This window comes from Pongo pygmaeus, chromosome 16 (genome assembly GCF_028885625.2).
Source record: "Pongo pygmaeus isolate AG05252 chromosome 16, NHGRI_mPonPyg2-v2.0_pri, whole genome shotgun sequence".
In the NCBI taxonomy this organism is placed as follows: domain Eukaryota; kingdom Metazoa; phylum Chordata; class Mammalia; order Primates; family Hominidae; genus Pongo; species Pongo pygmaeus.
Window position 1 is genome coordinate 98767138 of NC_072389.2, and position 18564 is coordinate 98785701.

General features: G+C 48.5%; 2 protein-coding genes across 2 annotated transcripts in view; one reads left to right on the top strand and one right to left on the bottom strand.

Annotated features, from left to right (window-relative positions):
• Nucleotides 1-3824, bottom strand: part of RGMA (repulsive guidance molecule BMP co-receptor a) — a 45597-nt gene extending 41773 nt beyond the window's left edge. The window contains exon 1 of the mRNA XM_054451844.2: nucleotides 3703-3824. Within this exon, the coding sequence (XP_054307819.1) occupies nucleotides 3703-3716 (14 nt within the window). The 5' untranslated portion in view covers nucleotides 3717-3824. The remainder of the gene's footprint in view (nucleotides 1-3702) is intronic.
• The window catches only part of LOC129014423 (spidroin-2-like), a 47469-nt gene continuing 32619 nt past the window's right edge, over nucleotides 3715-18564 (top strand). Inside the window, exon 1 of the mRNA XM_054451845.2 lies at nucleotides 3715-4062. Within this exon, the coding sequence (XP_054307820.2) occupies nucleotides 3715-4062 (348 nt within the window). The remainder of the gene's footprint in view (nucleotides 4063-18564) is intronic.

Consider the following 18564-nt stretch of genomic DNA (forward strand, 5'->3'; position numbering starts at 1 on the left):
CTGCTACAAAGACCCTGATCTTAGAGTCCATGAAGACGAAAAAATGAAATATAAGGAGAAGCCACAACAGACGGTAACTACTAAAATGTCCTGCCAAGACAGAAGTCAGTGAATTTTGGGGCATTTTTACTCACACCTGCTGATGTCTGTCTTGGCCCACAGAGGACACAGAACCTATGGGAATTGGCCTCCTTTGACCAGATAGTTGACAGAGTCTTTAAACTTTCTGCCTAATTTTCAGGCTCTGGCAAATCCGGTATTTTGCTTTCTGAAAGTTCTTCCTCTTGTAGCACTGCTTTAAACAAGCAATTGAAAAATGAGAAAAGTAAATCCAACCAGCAATTCTGCAGTCACTCTCTGCATAAACTATTTGCTACACTTCCATTATTTACTGTAGTAATCTGGATATAATCATTTCATAAGTTGGGTAGGTACATAGTGCATTTTTATGTTAGTCAGTTACCAGTGACTTAAAAATATTTATGAGGTTATAAAAGACATTTGCATTTATTTTGTCAATTTCTGCCCTAATTTTAAAATTCTTTCTTCTTCCTGTCCTAAGAATTGTAAAGTTTCACACCTCACTAGGCATTCTTGCCTCCTGACCCCTGGGTTCTAACATGATATAGCACTTCTCCTCACAGGACAGACCTGGCTAAGAAACTGGGTATCCTTTCAATAGAGTTCATTTGTTCATCTGTCACCAAGGAAACTGACTTCTGCCTGGTCTTGTATGCATACTTGGGTAAGGCAATCCTTAATTTTTTCCACTGCCCTATTCATTGCTCCTTTATAGCTCTGTTGCTAAGAGAGGCGAAACTGAGCAGTCATTTGCTCAAAATAAGAAAAACAGGAGCCTGTCTTTTGGATAGGCTGGATACCAAACAGGTGGGGAAACCTGGCGCTTCCCTTCTTCAGGTTAAATTTATGTTCAGTTAAGTTTGTTGAATGGCTAAATAATGGAAGCAAAGCCATTCCCTAAAAGAGCCACAGAACACCACAGACACTTAAAATTTAACTAAACTTACCTTTGGGATATTATAAGTCAAGTTCTAGAATAATTACCTGTAAGGAGTAGTGTCATTTCGTTTCACAGAACAGATTCCAATTAGCCTGAACTGCTTTCAGATAATCCTTGTATGTTTTTGCTCAGTTGCACTTGGATACATCCTGCCTCTTTCCCTGGATGGCAGGCTTCTTGATGGATCGGTGACCATGCCTTCTTTCATGTCTATACTGCATGCTTCAAGGCAGGAACAAATTTTGCAACCATACTTGGTAAAAACAAGCGCTAGAACTTAATTCATTTGGTAGCAAGGTTGTAGGGGGAAAAAGCACTTTAGACTCACAGAACCCTGGCCATATCCCTTCTGCTTTCTGGCCATCAGTTTTTTCTGAGAAACTGAAAATACCAGTACCCGTTCCTGCCTGCTTCCTGGAAGCAGCAAGCATCCCTGGGAGAATGGCTGAAAAACTCCCTGTCCCAGTGTCAGGGATGCTCAGTCCCAATTTCTTTCATTTTGCAACTGCTCATCTAAGAATTCTTGGGTTTGGCTTCTCACGGGGCTGCTGAAGAGCAAAGGATTGTATTAAAAAGGAGATTCTTGTGCCTTTATTCTCTATTATTACATACACTGGGAAGCAGCAAGTCATTCCTTGGGGGAGGTTTGTAAAAAGAGAAAGCAAGCAGAGGTTTCTTAGCAAAAGTCAAAGGTGCCCTCCTTGAATGAGATGCCAAGCTATTCTAAGACCTCGTCTGTCACAAGTCTCATGACATAAATACCTACCAATGGAGACACAGTTTGAGACAGCATGAGCGGGCAGACCAGCCACCCACCACTTCATATGTCTATTGGAGAGTGTAAGCACCTGTCTGACACCTGGGAGGGAAATAATGGAAGCAGGGTACTTGAAAAAAGGAGGCTAAGACCTCTTTCACTACCACCACAGCCCAGAGAGTCTCAAGGGGGTACTACAGTAGACGACTACACTGCTCTACAAGGGGCCAGGGTGCCCTTCAGAACAGGGTGAGCCCAGCTCACTGCTAATATATTATCTGGCCTGGAAGGTGGCAGCAAAAACCAGCCACAGAGAACGTGGAGCCTGCCTGGATGTGTGGGTGCCCCACCCAGAGCCTTTGTCTGCAGGACTTGCCATCCAGCCACGTCTGCCCCAGTTGTTAATTGGAGATCATGTCCCTGTAAAGGGGGCTTGCTTGTCACTTGCTGTGGTTAACAGCAAGAAACCCCTTCTTTGTATGTGCAAAAAAAAAAAAAAAAGCCAGTTTGGGTACACTATTCTGTTCCTGTACAGCTGGGCAGGAGGCCCTCTCCCAGTTCTCCTCCTGCTGCCCTTCGGAGCACAGTTACTCTCTTTTCTAGGGGTCATGGCTCAAAATCCACCCAAGAAATCACCTGTTTGTGATGCACAGGAGAAGACAGAGGTTTGTGCATTGGTTTTCAAGATCTCTGCACCAGATGCCTGCGGAAGGGGCATCTTCTTGCAGCAGTTAACATTTTATGTTATGTTTTTGCTGGAAGAGTCTAAAACCAGATGGAGAAGGTGATGGAGCTCCTTTAGGTGACAGCATGCCACTCAACACGACCCGCAATTTCGTCCCCTGAGCTCAATGTGCTGAGCATGGGACGTCGGGGTTCTCCCTGGTACCGTCGATACTTAAGAGAGCTTCCGTAGCCTCTAGCCTGGAGGCGAGGGCTGGTTCCCGCCTCTCCACCTCGTGCGGGAGACTACTTTGAGAACACCCAACTTCGCAGCCTAAGAGGAATGCACAGCTCACCATTTCCGCTAGATGGCGCTACTTCCCCTACTCCGCCCGCCAGACACCCAATTTATAAAATAAATACAACCCAACACCTCCCAAAACCACACCACATAATAGCAGCTCACAGGCTCCCATTAAAATCTCAATTTGGGAGAACTGATTCTACCTCCAAGCAAGTCTAATATAATTACATTAATAAGACACAATCCCGAATTGCACCCGAGCGTCCCCCACACCCGCCCTCCCATTGAATACACCTGTCCCCCATGCCCGGGCTTGTACCCTGGGTTGAGCCGCGGCGCGAGCCGGCGCTGAATCGTCGCCGTGCCCACCCGTCCACTTAGGAACGCTGGGGCGGCTTGGCAATGGGCATCCTCGGCCCTCAATCCAAGGTCCGCACCTTCCCGTACGCCAGCGCGCCGAGGCAAAGCGCAGCCGGGACGCGAGCCCACGCGGTGCACTGCGCCGACATCCCCGAGGGCAGGAGCTTGCCAGGCTGCTCCGCAGCCGGGCGTCGAGCGAGAGGCGGGGGCCCGGGCGGCGAGGGCCAATGGGGGTTCACGGCGGGACAGTCGGGTGGCCGGCTCCGTCCGGGGCTCCGCGAGCCGGGCTGAGGGAGGGAGCTCCCAGCCCGCACACGGAGTAAGGGACGTGTGCCGGGTCTGCCCAACCACGCGCGCTGGCGGCTGCCCGGGGGAGAGTATTTTAGGAAAAAAGAACAAACACCAAACCACAAAAACTTTCCTGCTGCCAACAGCTAAAGCGATCGAAGCGCAGCAAAGCTCCAAATGTGGGCAAGACGGGAGCAAGATGAGACGCGGGGCTAGGGAAGACCAAAGCAGCGCCGTGGCCCCGGCAAGTGTCGGCGGCGCCTCGGAGATGTCAGAGCCGGGTCCGCCCGGCTCCCGACCCGCGCTTACCTTGGCGGCTGCATGAGCCCCTGCGGCCCGCGGGGGGGTGGCGCTGGCGGGGCTGCGGGAGAAGAGGGGGTGTCGGGGCGCCGCTCGTCTGCCCCGGGGCAAGGTGGGAGGGGCTCCGCTGGCGCTGGTCCCCGCCGCCCCGGCCGGCTCAGCAGCGGCCCGGGGCGCGCCTCCTGCTCCCGGGCTGCATGCCTGCGAGCGCCTGGAGGAGCCGGCCCGGGAGCGAACGGCCAGTGCTTCCCCGACCCAGCGGCTCGGGCGGCGCAGCCAGCGCTCGGGAGACAACTGCAGAGTGGGGCGGCCGGGGCCAGCCCCCTCCCTCGCCCGGCCCCCGCCCGCCGCCGAGCGCGGCGTCGCGAGGTTCGTTTGCGCGCCGAGGGGAAGGGGCGGGCCGGGCGCCCGGGCGGCGGGCGGGGGGCGCGCGCGGGCGGGGCCGGCAGGGAGGGGCGGGGAGGAGCGGGGTGCGGGCTCGCGTTGCCCCGCCCCGCCCCGCCGCGGCCCCACCCTCCCGCATCAGCACCGGCTGGGTGGGTGCGGAGCGCGCCAGCGGCCAAGTCAAGACTCCTTGAATGCTCAGGTTAGGGGGCGCGGGCGGCAAGTGCGGCGACTCCCCGGGGCGCCTCCAACTTTCCGAATCCCCCGCAGGGTTGCGGTGGAGCGCACAGTGTCCTTCAGTTAGGCAGTGGTCGAGGGGCGTTCCTCTGAGATTTCTGGAGAAGGCGGTTACATCCAAGACAAATGCTGTTGCGCTCTGCGGAGACGCACCTTTGTTCTATAGAGATTTTGTTGTTTAAGAATCTTCTTGAAAAAACTAATACATATGTATTACATGCTAACACACGAATACATTCTTGCGTAGAATTTTACATAACTCAAGAGTGTCTACAGTGAAAAGACCGTATCGCACTCCCTCCCACGGCCGCGGCTCCCCCGCGGTAACCTTCGGTCAGGGTGTGCTCCGCCGCGGTTCTTTCCAGTCTCTGCGCTTTTACATGCACGCGCACAGATTGCGAGTGGAATCTCCTGGGCTTTTCAAAAGAATGTTTTCAACATTCAGCGCATGCACACAGTGGCGAGAACACGGCCACGTCGGGAGCAGTAAATCCCCAGAGGCTCCGGGAGCCCAGGGAAGGACCCTTGCTGTGAAACAGCAAAGAGCCACCCAGTCGCCGTGTGTGGATCTGAAACCCCAGCTGGAGCGTGAAGTCGGTCTGGTTACACAGCTCAGGCCCAAATTAGCACTGCACGGTTAGAGAGATTTGCCAGTACATTCTAGACAGGGTTATGACCTTCCCCTTCTTACAGAACAAACTGTCTTGAATTTTGATATGATGAGAACTCTGGATTTGCAAAATGAAAAGGTATCGTCCGCATTAAAACACGATCGTTATTTATGCGTGTGGTCTTGAGAGATGTGGTTTTAACTCAATATTCTCCGTTTTATTTGTCAAGTATATCTGGATAATCTATAGCTGGGATATAAATAAAATTAAGTGGTTTAGCAGGAAGGGATTGGAGATGGGTTTCTAGAATTAGCTCTGACCTTAGGCAAGTCATCTATCTCTGCTGGGCCTCTGTTTCCTCATCTATGAATAGTAGGTGTGTGTGTGTGTGTGTGTGTGTGTGTGTGTGTGTGTGTGTGTGTGTGTGTGTGTGTGTGTGTGTGTGTGTGTGTGTGTGTGTGTGTGTGTGTGTGTGTGTGTGTGTGTGTGTGTGTGTGTGTGTGTGTGTGTGTGTGTGGTCTTCCTCCCCTGACGTTCTGTGTCCTGACATTCAGTGAATAACCAATTTCTTCATCTTTCATAGCTCAGCTCCAACATCTACCCCACCCTCTAGGGAGTCCTCACATCCATGCCTTTCCTTCCTAACACTGAGCTCACTCGGTAATTATGCGCTCATTAGAGTGACCTTTCCGTACATGTTGGCCTCTCCCACCATACCATAAGCATCGTGAGGGCAGGAACCAGGACTCCTTGGAGTCATCATTGCATTCCTAGCACTTAGTATGGTGCCTGGCACACTACAAGAATCTCTGAATGACTGTCACGCAGATAATAGATTTCTTACTGTTCTTCCAAATTGCCTGGCATTTTTAAAAGGTCTATAAGTGGAAACGTGTCTTTTTAAAATGAGGCCTTTGGAAAGTAACCAGCAGGGTTTTCCCATGGTGGGGGACAAACAATCCACTGTCTAGATAAGGACAGACAATTCTCAGCTCAACCAAGGGCCGTGGAGGTAGCCGGTAACTATTTACCTTGATGAGTGCAGGCACCCGTGGAGAAGACAACGAATATTAATGCTACTCATTAAGTACTTGATTAAGTTGGAACCCTGCATAGGCAGTTGGAATACAGAGTGCTCAGATTTAAATGAAGCCGTGAGGTGTGTTTAGGGCAAATTAACAAACGGACATGCTTTCAACCAGCAATCTAGAAACATTCCTAATATAAAGCTCCAGGGTATCCTTGTCTTTCTTTACTGCAAAGGGCCTGGATTCCTTAATATGAACCGGAAACAGGCTAACCTAGGTTCAAGAGTTTAAAAAAAAAAGGCCATTAAGAAACAAGGGGCGGAGTAAGTGAAAGTCTAAGTCAGTACAAGACTAATATCTATATTAGTTTCTTTCTTGTCCGATGTGTAGAGTTGCTGAGGGAGAGGTTAAAATCCGGCTTCACATTTATAAAGGAAAACTGGGGTTTCCACCCCTTCTTGGCCACTCTTCCTCTTCTTCCCTTTTGTGAGGGGGGATAGGTGCTTGCTGGGCCATCGCCAGATCCACCTGGATGCCACCTGGTGTGAGAAAGCTCTCCTGGGATGCACCACACCCGGCGCAGGGAAAGCCTGTGCTACTGGGGTGTGGAGCAATTTACTGTCCCTGTGTTTCCAGTGAGGGGTGGTGCCTGCTGGGCAAGAGTGCATCCTCGGAACGTGGATTCATAGTGAAATTGACAAAGCAATGTGACAGTGAATTGGCCTTACTTTTCACTCAGGGTTGCCACTGGGGGCCATCCCTTTGGATTGGGTGCCCTGCCCATTACATTTTTCTAGAAAAATTCAGGTTCAAAAGTAAAAGGCACCTTAAAGAAAGAGCAAGTCAGCAACTGTCCTCGGAACCTACTGAGGAAGGACTGACTGACTCCCACCCTTGGCTTTAGTGAGCCAAGAGCCGGCAGTAGGTGCTAGGACTTACTTGTTCTGCACAGACCAGAAGAAGCTGTGTTTCCTTCCAGCAGGGATGCCTCCCAGAGGCATTTGTGTCAAGCGCTCCTCCATGTCAGGCACTGGGCTCGACATTGCCGAGGGTGCTGACCTGAGGCACACAGCCTCTGTCCTTAGATGCTTGCAGTCTGGTGGGAGAAAGAAGGAGTAAATGGGCCTCGGTGGCTAGGATTGAGGGGCCATTGCATAGCAGCTCCATTATCTGTCCTCATCAGCAACCCTCTGCATAGAATTCTAAGAAAACACAGCACTTGTGCAAATGCTACTTAAGGCCAGTCTCTGGCCTTTTCTTCCAGCCAGACTGCAGCTCAGAGGGTCCCAGAGACACTCTGGAGCTGACGCTGCAAGGTGGAAAGGAAGAAGAGACAAACAAAATCTGATGTCCTGGGATTTAGGAGACGGATGGGATTGTTGCTAGTTGGAAGGACTAGGAAAGTCTTTATGGAAGAGGTGTCACTTGAGATGATGACTGATGGCTCATCTGATGGATCTGATTGTAGTGTGTGGTTGATAGGGAAGGAGGGAGAGCATCCTAGGCAGGGGGGTTGCATGCATAGGGGCATGGAGGTGGCAAAAGGTGGGCAAATTCAATAGGGAGTGTCAAGTCTGGTTGGAATGTGTGCACTGGAGAGATGAGGGAGGACAGGCTGTTGTGATTCTTACGGTTATGGGTTCTTTCTAATTTGGTCTTGAGGTCTGTCAAGAGTGGCCATAAGCCAAGACAGCCACTGTAGGAGAGGCCTGATTGGGAAGAGTTAGGTTTGGGTGTGTGGTTCAGGTGAGACGCAATGAGGAGGTGAATGTAAAATGCATGAAATAGAAGAAATATGTTACTTACAGATCCAGGAGAGGTTAGGGGTGCCAACAGGAGGCTGAAGGGGAAGTCTAGAGATTGCAGGGAGCTCAAACAGCTGGGAGAGGAGGGAGTGAGAGAGAGAGAGAGACAGGGAGAGACAAAGAGAGAGAGAGAACCTGCTGGCCGTGCCTTTATTAAGTTTTATGGGTATTATCCCTTAGGCTTTCCTGAGGGGGTTGTGGATTGGCTAGTTTTAAAAAATGTGTGAAGGGGGCAACTTATTTGCATGACTCTGGCATTGGCCATTAGGTTTTATTGTGAGCAGCAGCTGTGGGAGGTGTTGGGTTCTGGGTTAATGAGATGAGGAACACACTGGCCATATCACACACAGCCACATGAAGAGGAAACGTTTCCTCTAGGTCAAAGGTGGCGGGGTACGGCTGGGTTTCCAACAACATATGTCAGCCCTAAAAATGGGTGCTGAGGCAGCACGTAGATTAAACAAAGGTATGACTCTTCCTCTCGTGGTGCTGGTGCCTTGTGTCATTTTAAAAAATAGAAGCCAGGTGTAGTCTGAGTGGTGGAGATACCGACTGCAAGGGGGATGCGATCATTTAACCAGCGAATTAAACATTAGTGTAGGGCAGTTATGTTGTTGGAGATTATGAACTGATAATTTAGTAAAGTATGTGTAAAGATTAGTGGTATTGTGTGTAACCAGGAGGAATGGTGGCTGTGGGTTGGAGATGCAAGGCAGGGAGTTGTTGTAGAAGGCTGGAAGTGGTTAGTGGGAGAGGGCAGCCAGGTGGTCTTCTCCTCGGGAGGTCAAGGGGTTGACTGATATGAGGCAGGTGCCTCCTGGGAAAGTAATCATCTCTCTTACTTTTCATAACCAGTGCCAGATTTGCCTTGAAAAAGGAAAGTATGGGGATGTACATTTGAGCAGAGAGCAAGGAAAATACCAGGATTGTGGGCCAAGCACGCAGAGAGTTCAGGAAGAAAAGCAAAAGATGCTCTGTGTCCATCGTGTGCCTTAGGAGAGGCAATCCATTGGCAAGCACTGCCGGGTGGAGGTTTCACTGTAAGAGGCGAAGTCATGTCTGGCACAGAACGTGAGGTCATCTCCAGCATCGACTAAAGTCTTGAGTTGGAGCAATGTTATCTGAGGCACTGTCATTTCCAGCAGTTGGATTTTGGGCTAGGGTGATGTTGTCTGGGATGTGGGACTGGGGTCTCTTTTTTCAGTGGGTGTCCCCTGGAATGGATGCTGTAGACCTCCGGACTGTAAACCAGTGAAAGTATCCAAAGCAGTAGTAATAAGATCAGCAGTCAGCAGACGTGTGCAGCTCTCCCTGGCAGGGCTTCTGTTTGGTTTGGTTTTGGTGGAAGTTTAATTTTAAGTGGGTTCTGTATCAGATGAGCAGCTGCCTGCCTGTTGGTCTACAGTAAATGAGTTCTAGGAGAGCATGTTCCCTCAGTCTTATGGGATGGGGGTAAGATAGAAGACAGAAGACTTATAAAAAGTAGGTCAATGCCTGGGGCAAGATAGAGAATTTTAGTGATTTATGTGTTGGACTGGAATTGGAAAAGAGGTTATTTGAAAACATCACTGTGTCTTGGAGTTAAACTGGTTATCAGGGACCTGTCAGGGGCATGAAAGTTCTAGTGAATGCCTTTCTCAAGAGCCCAGCATCATGGTGTATTCTAAGAAGTAAAATGTGTTTTGGTTACTACCAGTGATGTCTGTAACTTTGAAGGGAATAAAGTGTTCTGGAAAGGCCTTATAGTGTGGCCTTAGAATATGTGGAAGTGTGTGATTTTGATATCTTTTGGGTATCTGTGAGGCAAAAATATCCCAGAGCTCTTTACCTTGAAGGGGACAATTTCTAGAGAATGACCTGATAGTTTCTAATCAATTTGACCATTTGTTGGCCAGGGCATCCAGGGCCAAGATGACTCCCTGAAGCTTGGCCAAGTCTGTTTCTTGGGTCCCGTCCTTTATCAGGGACATCTTAGCTAAGGGATGGGAAGCAGTAACATTCCACCAAGTTCCACCACATAGGATGGTCAGCAGTGCCATCTGTACAGTCTACAAACTCCCATTACTGTTCACTCAGGGAATCTCATGAGCTTTCAGGTAGCCAAGGGCTCTGTAAAAGGGGTGACCTCTTCCAACCCTCTGACGTATGGAAAGGGGCTGAGAACAAGGAAGGCACCCCTTCCTGTAGGTGGAATATGCCAGGGGGCCCAGGTTTTGATCCGTCCTGTCTTAGGGATGCCATTATAGCTGTGCTGAGCTTGTGGGGGTACAGTTTCCATGACCCACAGCATAACAGGAAGTTGGGAATGCAGAGTCACAGTCTCAGGGACTGTGAGAGCCTCTGTTTGCAGGAGAACCCAGAGGGTAGCCAGCAGTTGGCTGTTTTAGTGGAATATAGGACAAGGCAAAGAGGGGCAATTTTTGCTGTCAGAAGTTGTGGGGCAACCAATGGCCATCATAAGTGGTCCGTAGACACCATGAAGCATGAGAAGAGGTTGCCAAAGCCTTTTATTTTTTATTTTATTATTATTATTTTTTTGAGACAGAGTCTCACTCTGTCACCCAGGCTGGAGTGCAGTGGCACAGTCTCAGCTCACTGCAACCTCTGCCTCCTGAGTTCAAGCGATTCTCCTGCCTCAGTTTCCCCAATAGCTGGGATTACACGTGCCTGCCACCATGCCTGGCTATTTTTTTTTTTTTTTTTTGTATTTTTAGTAGAGATGGGGTTTCATCACATTGGCCAGGCTGGTCTTGAACTCCTGACCTCAGGTGATCTGCCCACCTCGGCCTCCCAAAGTGCTGGGATTACAGGTGTGAGTCACCACATCCGGCCTACCTTTTATTTTTGAAGGTGCTAGTGAGAGTGCCTGTTGATTTTAATTTATAAGTAAAATATATAAATGAGGAATATGTTGCCACCAGAACCTCAAAAGTACTAAGAGGTACTGGACTTACACGTCCTTACAAGTGTGTCAAATGAGCCTTCTTGGAGGAGGATCTCCTCAATGTAATGTCATGCCTGTGCTCCCAGAGAAGGTGGATGTCCTTAAGATCCTGTCTTCAGAGACTGTGTGTCATGACAAAGCCCTTGAGGTGCCCTATGGGTAGCCTGGAAAATGTGTGTTGTGCCCTTTTGGAGGTGGAGGCAAACTGCATCTGAGAGGCTGTTGAAACAGGACCAGAACTGAACATGGTAGCCAAATGTATAAGAGCTCAATATTCACCAGTCATTGACTAGAATCAGTTTTAGTATTGGGAATTGGGTATGGAGGCCGTAACGAATAGGAACATGGTGTAAAGGTTGTAGTAATCCACTATGAGGCACCCTTAATTTTTTCTACATTTAAGAACAGGCAAAAGTGGCTGTCAAATGGAGGAACAGTGGGGATCACTACCCCTTTATTAATTAGGCTGTATATAGTAAGTTTGGATCCTTGAAGATCCTGATTTAACTTACATTAGGTCTTTGTAAATTAACCGTCTTAACTGGAGGTTCATGGGATTTTATTTTATCAAGCCAATTTGTAAGTGCCAAAAACTTACTTTAATTTACAATTATTATTATTATTTTTTTGAGACAGGGTCTTACTCTGTCACCCAGGCTGGAGTGCAGTGGCATGATCACGGCTCACTGCAGCCTCAACTTCCTGGGCTCAAGTGATCCTCCCACCTTAGCCTGGGTAGCTGGGACTACAGGAACGTGCCACCATGCCCGGCTAATTTTTGTATCTTTGGTAGGGATGGAGTTTTGCCATGTTGCCTGGACTGGTCTTGAAATCTTGGGCTCAAGCAGTCCTCACACCTTGGCCTCCCATAGTGCTGGGATTACATGCATGAGCCGCCATGCCGGCTTAATTTATTATTTATTGTATCAGAGTATCTATGCTTAATATAGACTATATTACAGCAATGGGTGCATGACTATAGGAAATTTAGGCAAGGCTACAGTTAAAGTGAGGCATATTTATTTTTCTCTATTTTATATGTAGCTATTTTTTAAGATGGTAGAGGCAGAGTGTTTAAATTTACTGAGATCTCCAGGTGTAACTATGATTTGAGCCCCAGTATTGACTAAGCCCAGGAATTTTGCCAATTGGTACATTTTAGCAAATGTTAAAGTCAAGTGAGAACCTGTGTTGTAGAAGCACAAAAGCCAATCCATGCCCTTTGAAATATTTTTGTTATATAAATTATTTAGTATATACATTTATATATACAATTTGAATTTCCAATTGGATCAATTGTATCAAATCATAGTAACTTTTTTTTTTTTTTTTTGAGATGGAGTCTCACTCTGTCACCCAGGCTGCAGTGCAGTGGCACGATCTCAGATCACTGCAACCTCCACCTCCTGGGTTCACGCCATTCTCCTGCCTCAGCCTCCCGAGTAGCTGGGACTACAGCCGCCCACCACCACGCCTGGCTAATTTTTGTAATTTTAGTAGAGACGGGGTTTCACCATGTTAGCCAGGATGGTCTCGATCTCCTGACCTGATCCACCCGCCTCGGCCTCCCAAAGTGCTGGGATTACAGGTGTGAGCCACCGCGCCCGGCCCCCATTTTTTTTTTTTTTGAGATGGAGTTTTGCTCTTGTTGCCCAGGCTGGAGTGCAGTGGCGCAATCTTGGCTCACCGCAACCTCTCCCTCCTGGGTTCAAGTGATTCTCCTGCCTCAGCCTCCCGAGTAGCTGGGATTACAGGCATGCGCCACCATGCCTGGCTACTTTTGTATTTTTAGTAGAGTCGGTGTTTCTCCATGTTGATCAGGCTGGTCTTGAACTCCTGACCTCAGGTGATCCACCCTCCTCAGCCTCCCAAAGTGCTGGGATTACAGGTGTGAGCCACCACGCCTGGCCTCATAGTAACTTGTTTTAATGTAGTTATATATTATACATATACTACAGAATTTATTTATTATATATTCATATTAAAATATTTTTTATATATATATACAACTTATTTAATTACTTTTAATTCTCTTCTCCATCGTATCTAGGAGAGTTTGTTTTTAAATCAATAAATGGTCTAGAGCTTTCATTATGTTTGCTAGACCTAGCATTGACTTGGTACATACATTTTTTTTAATTGACAGCATTCCCACCCCCCTACCTTTTCTTTAAAGTGGCAGCATTCCCACCTCCCTACCTTTTCTTTTAAGTGGCAGCATTCCCACTCACTACCTTTTGTTTTATTTTGTTTTAGGCTTAGGCCACCAGAAGCTGAGAGTCTTTGTTTCTGCCTCTAGTTGATGAGAGGATGCAGAGGGCAGGGAGTAAGGGGCTGGTGCTTCTAGGCAGTGGCCTCTCTCTGGGATGCCCCCTTCCTGCATGAGGATCAGTTTCTGCCTTAGTCTGTTTTGTGCTGCTATAACAGAAGATCTGAGACTGCTTAGTTTACGAAGAACAGAGATTTATTTCTTATAGTTCTGGAGGCTGGGCAGTCCAAGACTGAGGGCCTGCATCTGGTCAGGGCCTTCTTGCTGTGTCATAATATGGCAGAAGGCATCACGTGGTGAGAGGGTGTCTGAGTGTGGGGAAGGAGGCTGAACTCCTTTTGTAGGGAACCCACCTCCACAATAACAAGTCCATTCCCATGACAATGGCATTAATTCATTTATGAGGGCAGAGCCCACAAGGCTCAATCATGTCTTTAAGGTCCTACCTCCCAACACTGTTGCATTGGGGATTGAGTTTCCAACACATGAACTTTGGGGGACACATTCACACCACAGCAGTCCCTTTCCCTTTCTTTTCTTCATTAAGCAAAATCTTTAGAATGGCATATATTTTTAGGCAGCTAAAAAAAAAAAACATTTTTTTCCTTTGTTTTTAGATGTTGACCTGATGTGCTCCTGCTGGTCCTAACTGGCCCTTGTGGTGAAAAGTGGCCTCCATTTGTGTTTCTCATCAGGACCATTTGTAGGCAGCCAGCTCCCTCTTAGGGTGTCCCGGTTGACCTCATTAGGGTCAGGGGGCAATGAAGAGTGACAGAAGCAAGGGAACGAAGCAATATAGGGCTTGCAGACGCCAGCAGAGCTGCTGCTAGTGACTGCCGTCACCTACATGAAGGGGACATGAAGGGGACACTTTGTTGTCAGTCTGGGAAGTCTTTGTTGTCAGTCTGGGAAGCCTAGTGACCTCCCTAGATACTGCCTCCCCAACTCAGTGGGTAGTCAGAGTGTGGGCCTCCCTTTTGCACCCTGCTAGGCCTTTGTGCTGGCCCAGTGTCCACCTGACAGCTCCAGGGCGGAGGTGACCCCCTTCTGCTTCTCAGTAACAAGCCATCAGGCCTTCTGAATGTAGCCAATAGAACCCTGACCAGAACTTCCCACTCAGGGGAGTGTCCTATTAAGACTGGCAATTGAGCATGGGGTCCGTTGGCAGAGGGGGGCATCCCAAGAACCATTTGGAATTTCTAGGACCCACCCAACTTAGGGAGGGGAGTCTTGGCAACACTCAGCAAAGACCACAGGCTGCAGCATACAGCAGTGGGGACCCACGCTAGCGAGCCCTGGGGCCTCCTCAGATGGGGTCAGCCACATGGCTAGTGAGCGGGAGCAGGCGAAAGGCATTCTTTCCTGCCCTTTGTGGTCATGGCCACGCACCCTGCTCACAGTGCCAATTGTTGTGTTTTTTTTTTTTTTTTTCTGAGACAGAGTCTTGCTCTGTTGCCCAGGCTGAAGTGCAGTGGCATGATCTCAGCCCACTGCAACCTCTGCCTCCCGGGCTCAAGCGATTCTCCTGCCTCAGCCTCCCGAGTAGTGGGATTACTAGGCGTGTGCCATGCCCAGCTAATTTTTGTATTTTTAGTAGAGACTGGGTTTCACCATGTTGGCCAGGATGGTCTTGATCTCCTGACCTCATGGTCTGCCCGCCTCAGCCTCCCAAAGTGCTGGGATTACAGGTGTGAGCCCCCGGTCCCAGCATGTGATTTTTGTTTTAATGGTTTCTTTCTAATTTGGTCTATTAAGAGTGGCCAAAAGCCAAGATAGCCACTCCAGGAAAGCCCTGGCAGGGGAAAGTTGGGTGCAGGTGTATCATTCAGGTGAGACACAATGAGGAGGTGACGCCCACATGCGTGAAGCAGAAGAAAATTCTTACAGCTCCTGGAGAGGTTAGGGGTGCCTATGGGAGGCCCAGGGGAAGTCTGGAGGTGACTGGGAGCTCAACTAGCTGGTGAGGGGCAGGAGGAAAGAGAGAGGATCTGTGGGACCAGGCCTTTATTTAGGTCCATGGGTGTTATTTCCTAGGCTTTCCCTATGGGGTTGTGGATTGGTGAGTTTAAAGAAAACGTGGCTGGGCATGGTGGCTTACGCCTGTAATCCCAGCACTTTGGGAGGCTGAGGTGGGCAGATCATGAGGTCAGGAGATCAAGACCATTCTGGCCAACATGGTGAAACCCCCTCTACTAAAAATACAAAAATTAGCTGGCATGGTGGCGCGTGCCTGTAGTCCCAGCTACTTGGGAGGCTGAGGCAGGAGAATTGCTTGAACCCGGAGGGCAGAGTTTGCAGTGAGCCGAGACTGAGCCACTGCACTCCAGCCTGGGCAACAAGAGCAAAACTCCATCTCAAAAAAAAAAAAAAAGAAAAAAGAAAACATGCTCTAAGGGGAGATCTTATTTACATGACTCTGGTATTGATCAATAGGTTTTATCCTGATCAGCAGCTGTGGGGGGAGCTGGGTTCTGTGTCAGTGAGATGAGGAGCCATAAGGCCATGTTGCACACAACCACATAGGGAGGGGAAGTTTTAACTCACCCAAAGGTGACGGGGTACAACTGAGTTTCCAACAATTTACGTTGAGCCTAAAAGTGGATGCTGAGGCAGCAACTGTATTAAACAAATTGATAACGTAGGGCCATCTTATGGAGCACCTTGGCTGCAGAGTGAGCAATAGGGAGCCATTGAAGGTTATGGAGCAGAGGAATAATGTAAGTGGAGCTGCACTTTAGGGAGGTCTAATGGAAAATGATTTAGAGAAACAGAAGGCAGAAGACTAGCTAGAAGATTCTACTCATCTTTTTTTTTTTTTTTTTTTTTTTGAGATGGGATCTTCCTCTGTCACCCAGGCCAGAATGCAGTGGTGTGATCACCGCTTACTGTAGCCTTGACCTCCTAGGCTTAGGTGATCCTCCCACCTCAGCCTCCTGAGTAGCTGAGACTACAGGTGTGTGCCACTATGCCTGGCTAATCTTTGTAGAGATAGGGTTTTGCGGTGTTGCCCAGGCTGGTCTCAAACTCCTGAGCTCAAGCAATCCACCCATCTTGGCCTCCCAAAGTGCTGGATTACAGGCATGAGCCCCCTAGCTTGGAAGATTGGAAGATTGGAAGATTCTACTAATTTTTTTTTCTTTTTTTTTTTAGAGATGGACTCTCACTGTTGCTGAGGCTGGAGTGCAGTGACACAATCTCGGCTCACTGCAACCTCTGCCTCCCGGGTTCAAGCGATTCTCCTGCCTCAGCCTCCCGAGTAGCTGGGATTACAGGTGCGTGCCACCACACTTGGCTAATTTTTGTATTTTTAGTAGAGATGGGGTTTCTCCATATTGGCCAGGCTGGTCTCAAACTCCTGACCTCAGATGATCCACTCGCCTCGGCCTCCCAAAGTGTTGGGATTACAGGCATGAGCCACTGTGCCTGGTCAGATTCTACTAATCTTGAAACAATGTTATTGAGAGCATGAGAGGGTGCTAAGAGGACAGGGGAAGTACAGGGCTGCTGGAAGTCTCAAATGCTCTGCAGAAGCTGGGCGCAGTGACTCACGCCTGTAATCCCAGCACTTTGGGAGGCCGAGGCAGGTAGATCATGAGGTCAGGAGATCGAGACTATCCTGGCTAACACGGTGAAACCCCATCTCTACTAAAAATACAAACAATTAGTCGGGCGTGGTGGCAAGTGCCTGTGGTCCCAGCTACTCGGGAGGCTGAGGCAGGAGAATTGCTTGAACCCGGGAGGTGGAGGTTGCAGTGAGCCAAGATCACGCCACTGCACTCCAGCCTGGGCGACAGAGCAAGACAACGTCTCAAAAAAAAAAAAAAAAAACAAAACGCTTTGCAGAAGTGGGAAATGGAAGAGTATCAAAGTGGCAGAGGTGGTAAGTGGCAACGGTCACATCACAAGGAAAAGCTTAAAAGGGTTAGGGTGGATGATCAGACCAGCCATAGGACTGGACCCACCATCATGGCCTCAGCATGAGAGGGAGCGCCAAAATCATACCCAGTAAATCACCTGATTTTCCATATATGATAGTATGTACATGCATTTAAGCCAAAAACCCAGTGCTTGGGCCCATGAAAAGAAAAGAAGACTTAGTTAATTCATTACGTTTCTCTTCAGCCTTTTCTCCCACAGGCCAGTCATTTGCTACGTCGTGGTAAGGACCATAATCAAGGCAAAAAAAAAAAAAAAAAGATTTTGTTGTTGTTGTTATTCAATAAACTATCAGCCACAGGAATAGAAAGCAAACACATTTTTCATGGTTGTTTCATGAATTTGGACAAGAGAAAAGGGTGACCAGAAAGCGGACTTTTCCATGAGGCTTTGACTGTGTGATTTGCTGACTGGTTTAGACATGAACATAGTTGCAGGGTTTGGGTAACCACAGCGGCAGAACAGCTGGGATGTGGTCAGCCAGCACATCTCCCGGCCCCATAACAGCACCCACAGAAGCCTGTCCTTGACAACTGAGAGAGCTTGGGGCCAGCCGGCACACGCGCTCCCTCCATGGTGGCTTGGCAGGGAGGGCAAGGCTTGCCAACTTCTTTATATCAAGGCTGGATCAGTTTGGAATTTGTTTTGCTGCTATTGACTGTGCTCCTTCCCTGCCAACTCTTTCTATATATATCATAGACTCTGTCTCAGTCCTCATGACCACTGTATGAGGTGGGTAGGAGTATTCCCATTTTCTAGGAAACTGAGGTTCCAAAAGCTAAGTGAACGGATGAACAAGTGGTAGGGTCAGGATTAGAATCCGTGTCCACCTGAATCCAAAACCAGTGCATTTTCCACTAGGCATGTGGCTCATTTTCCTTACTGTCTCCTCACCTCTCCTGCTAGGCTTGATGGAGAAACACTTTGGGGAGCAAGCTTGTACCCCACTTTCTGCAGCACTGCCAAAGCTAGTGGAGTATGAATGTTTTACTGTCACCTCCAGTCAATGCACTATGGACAATGCACTGTCCATAGAGAAGCTCTGCTGGTGCATTGTTCTTCTAGTGGGCTCTGCCCACCTTGTGAATCACAGGGAAGCTCTGGGAGACACTGGATTTCCTAAAGCACTCAGATGAGGTTCCAGGAAGTGACTATGTCGCACCTGCTGCCGGGGATCTTAGGGTGGTCACCAAAGTTCGAGCCCTTTGGAAGAGATCTCACTGGCTGATATAAATAAATTCTCTTAACTCATGCATGGAGGTCCTTTTGTTTGGTTTCCAACCAACAGTAGGTTTTAAAGGTTCTCCTAAGAGAGTACCCAGGCATTGAGTCTATTCTACAGATTAGACAAATTCAGCTGTGAATAGCAATGGGGATACTCAAGGATCTACCCAATGTCTGGAGGATATGCTTGAGAGGCTCAATTATTTTTTAACAAAAGAGGCCACTAGTATTTTTAAATATGTAGATCATGTTGAGGTTGTATATTAGTTAGGGTAAAGCTGGACTGCTACAACAAAGAGACCCAACAATAACATGACTAAAGTTTATGTATTTCCCATGTAACAGTCCAGTAATTTCAATTGCAACAGTCCAGGGTGAGCTTTTGAGACTGGTGGGAGATTCAGCTCCATGTGGTCATTCAGGGATTCACATT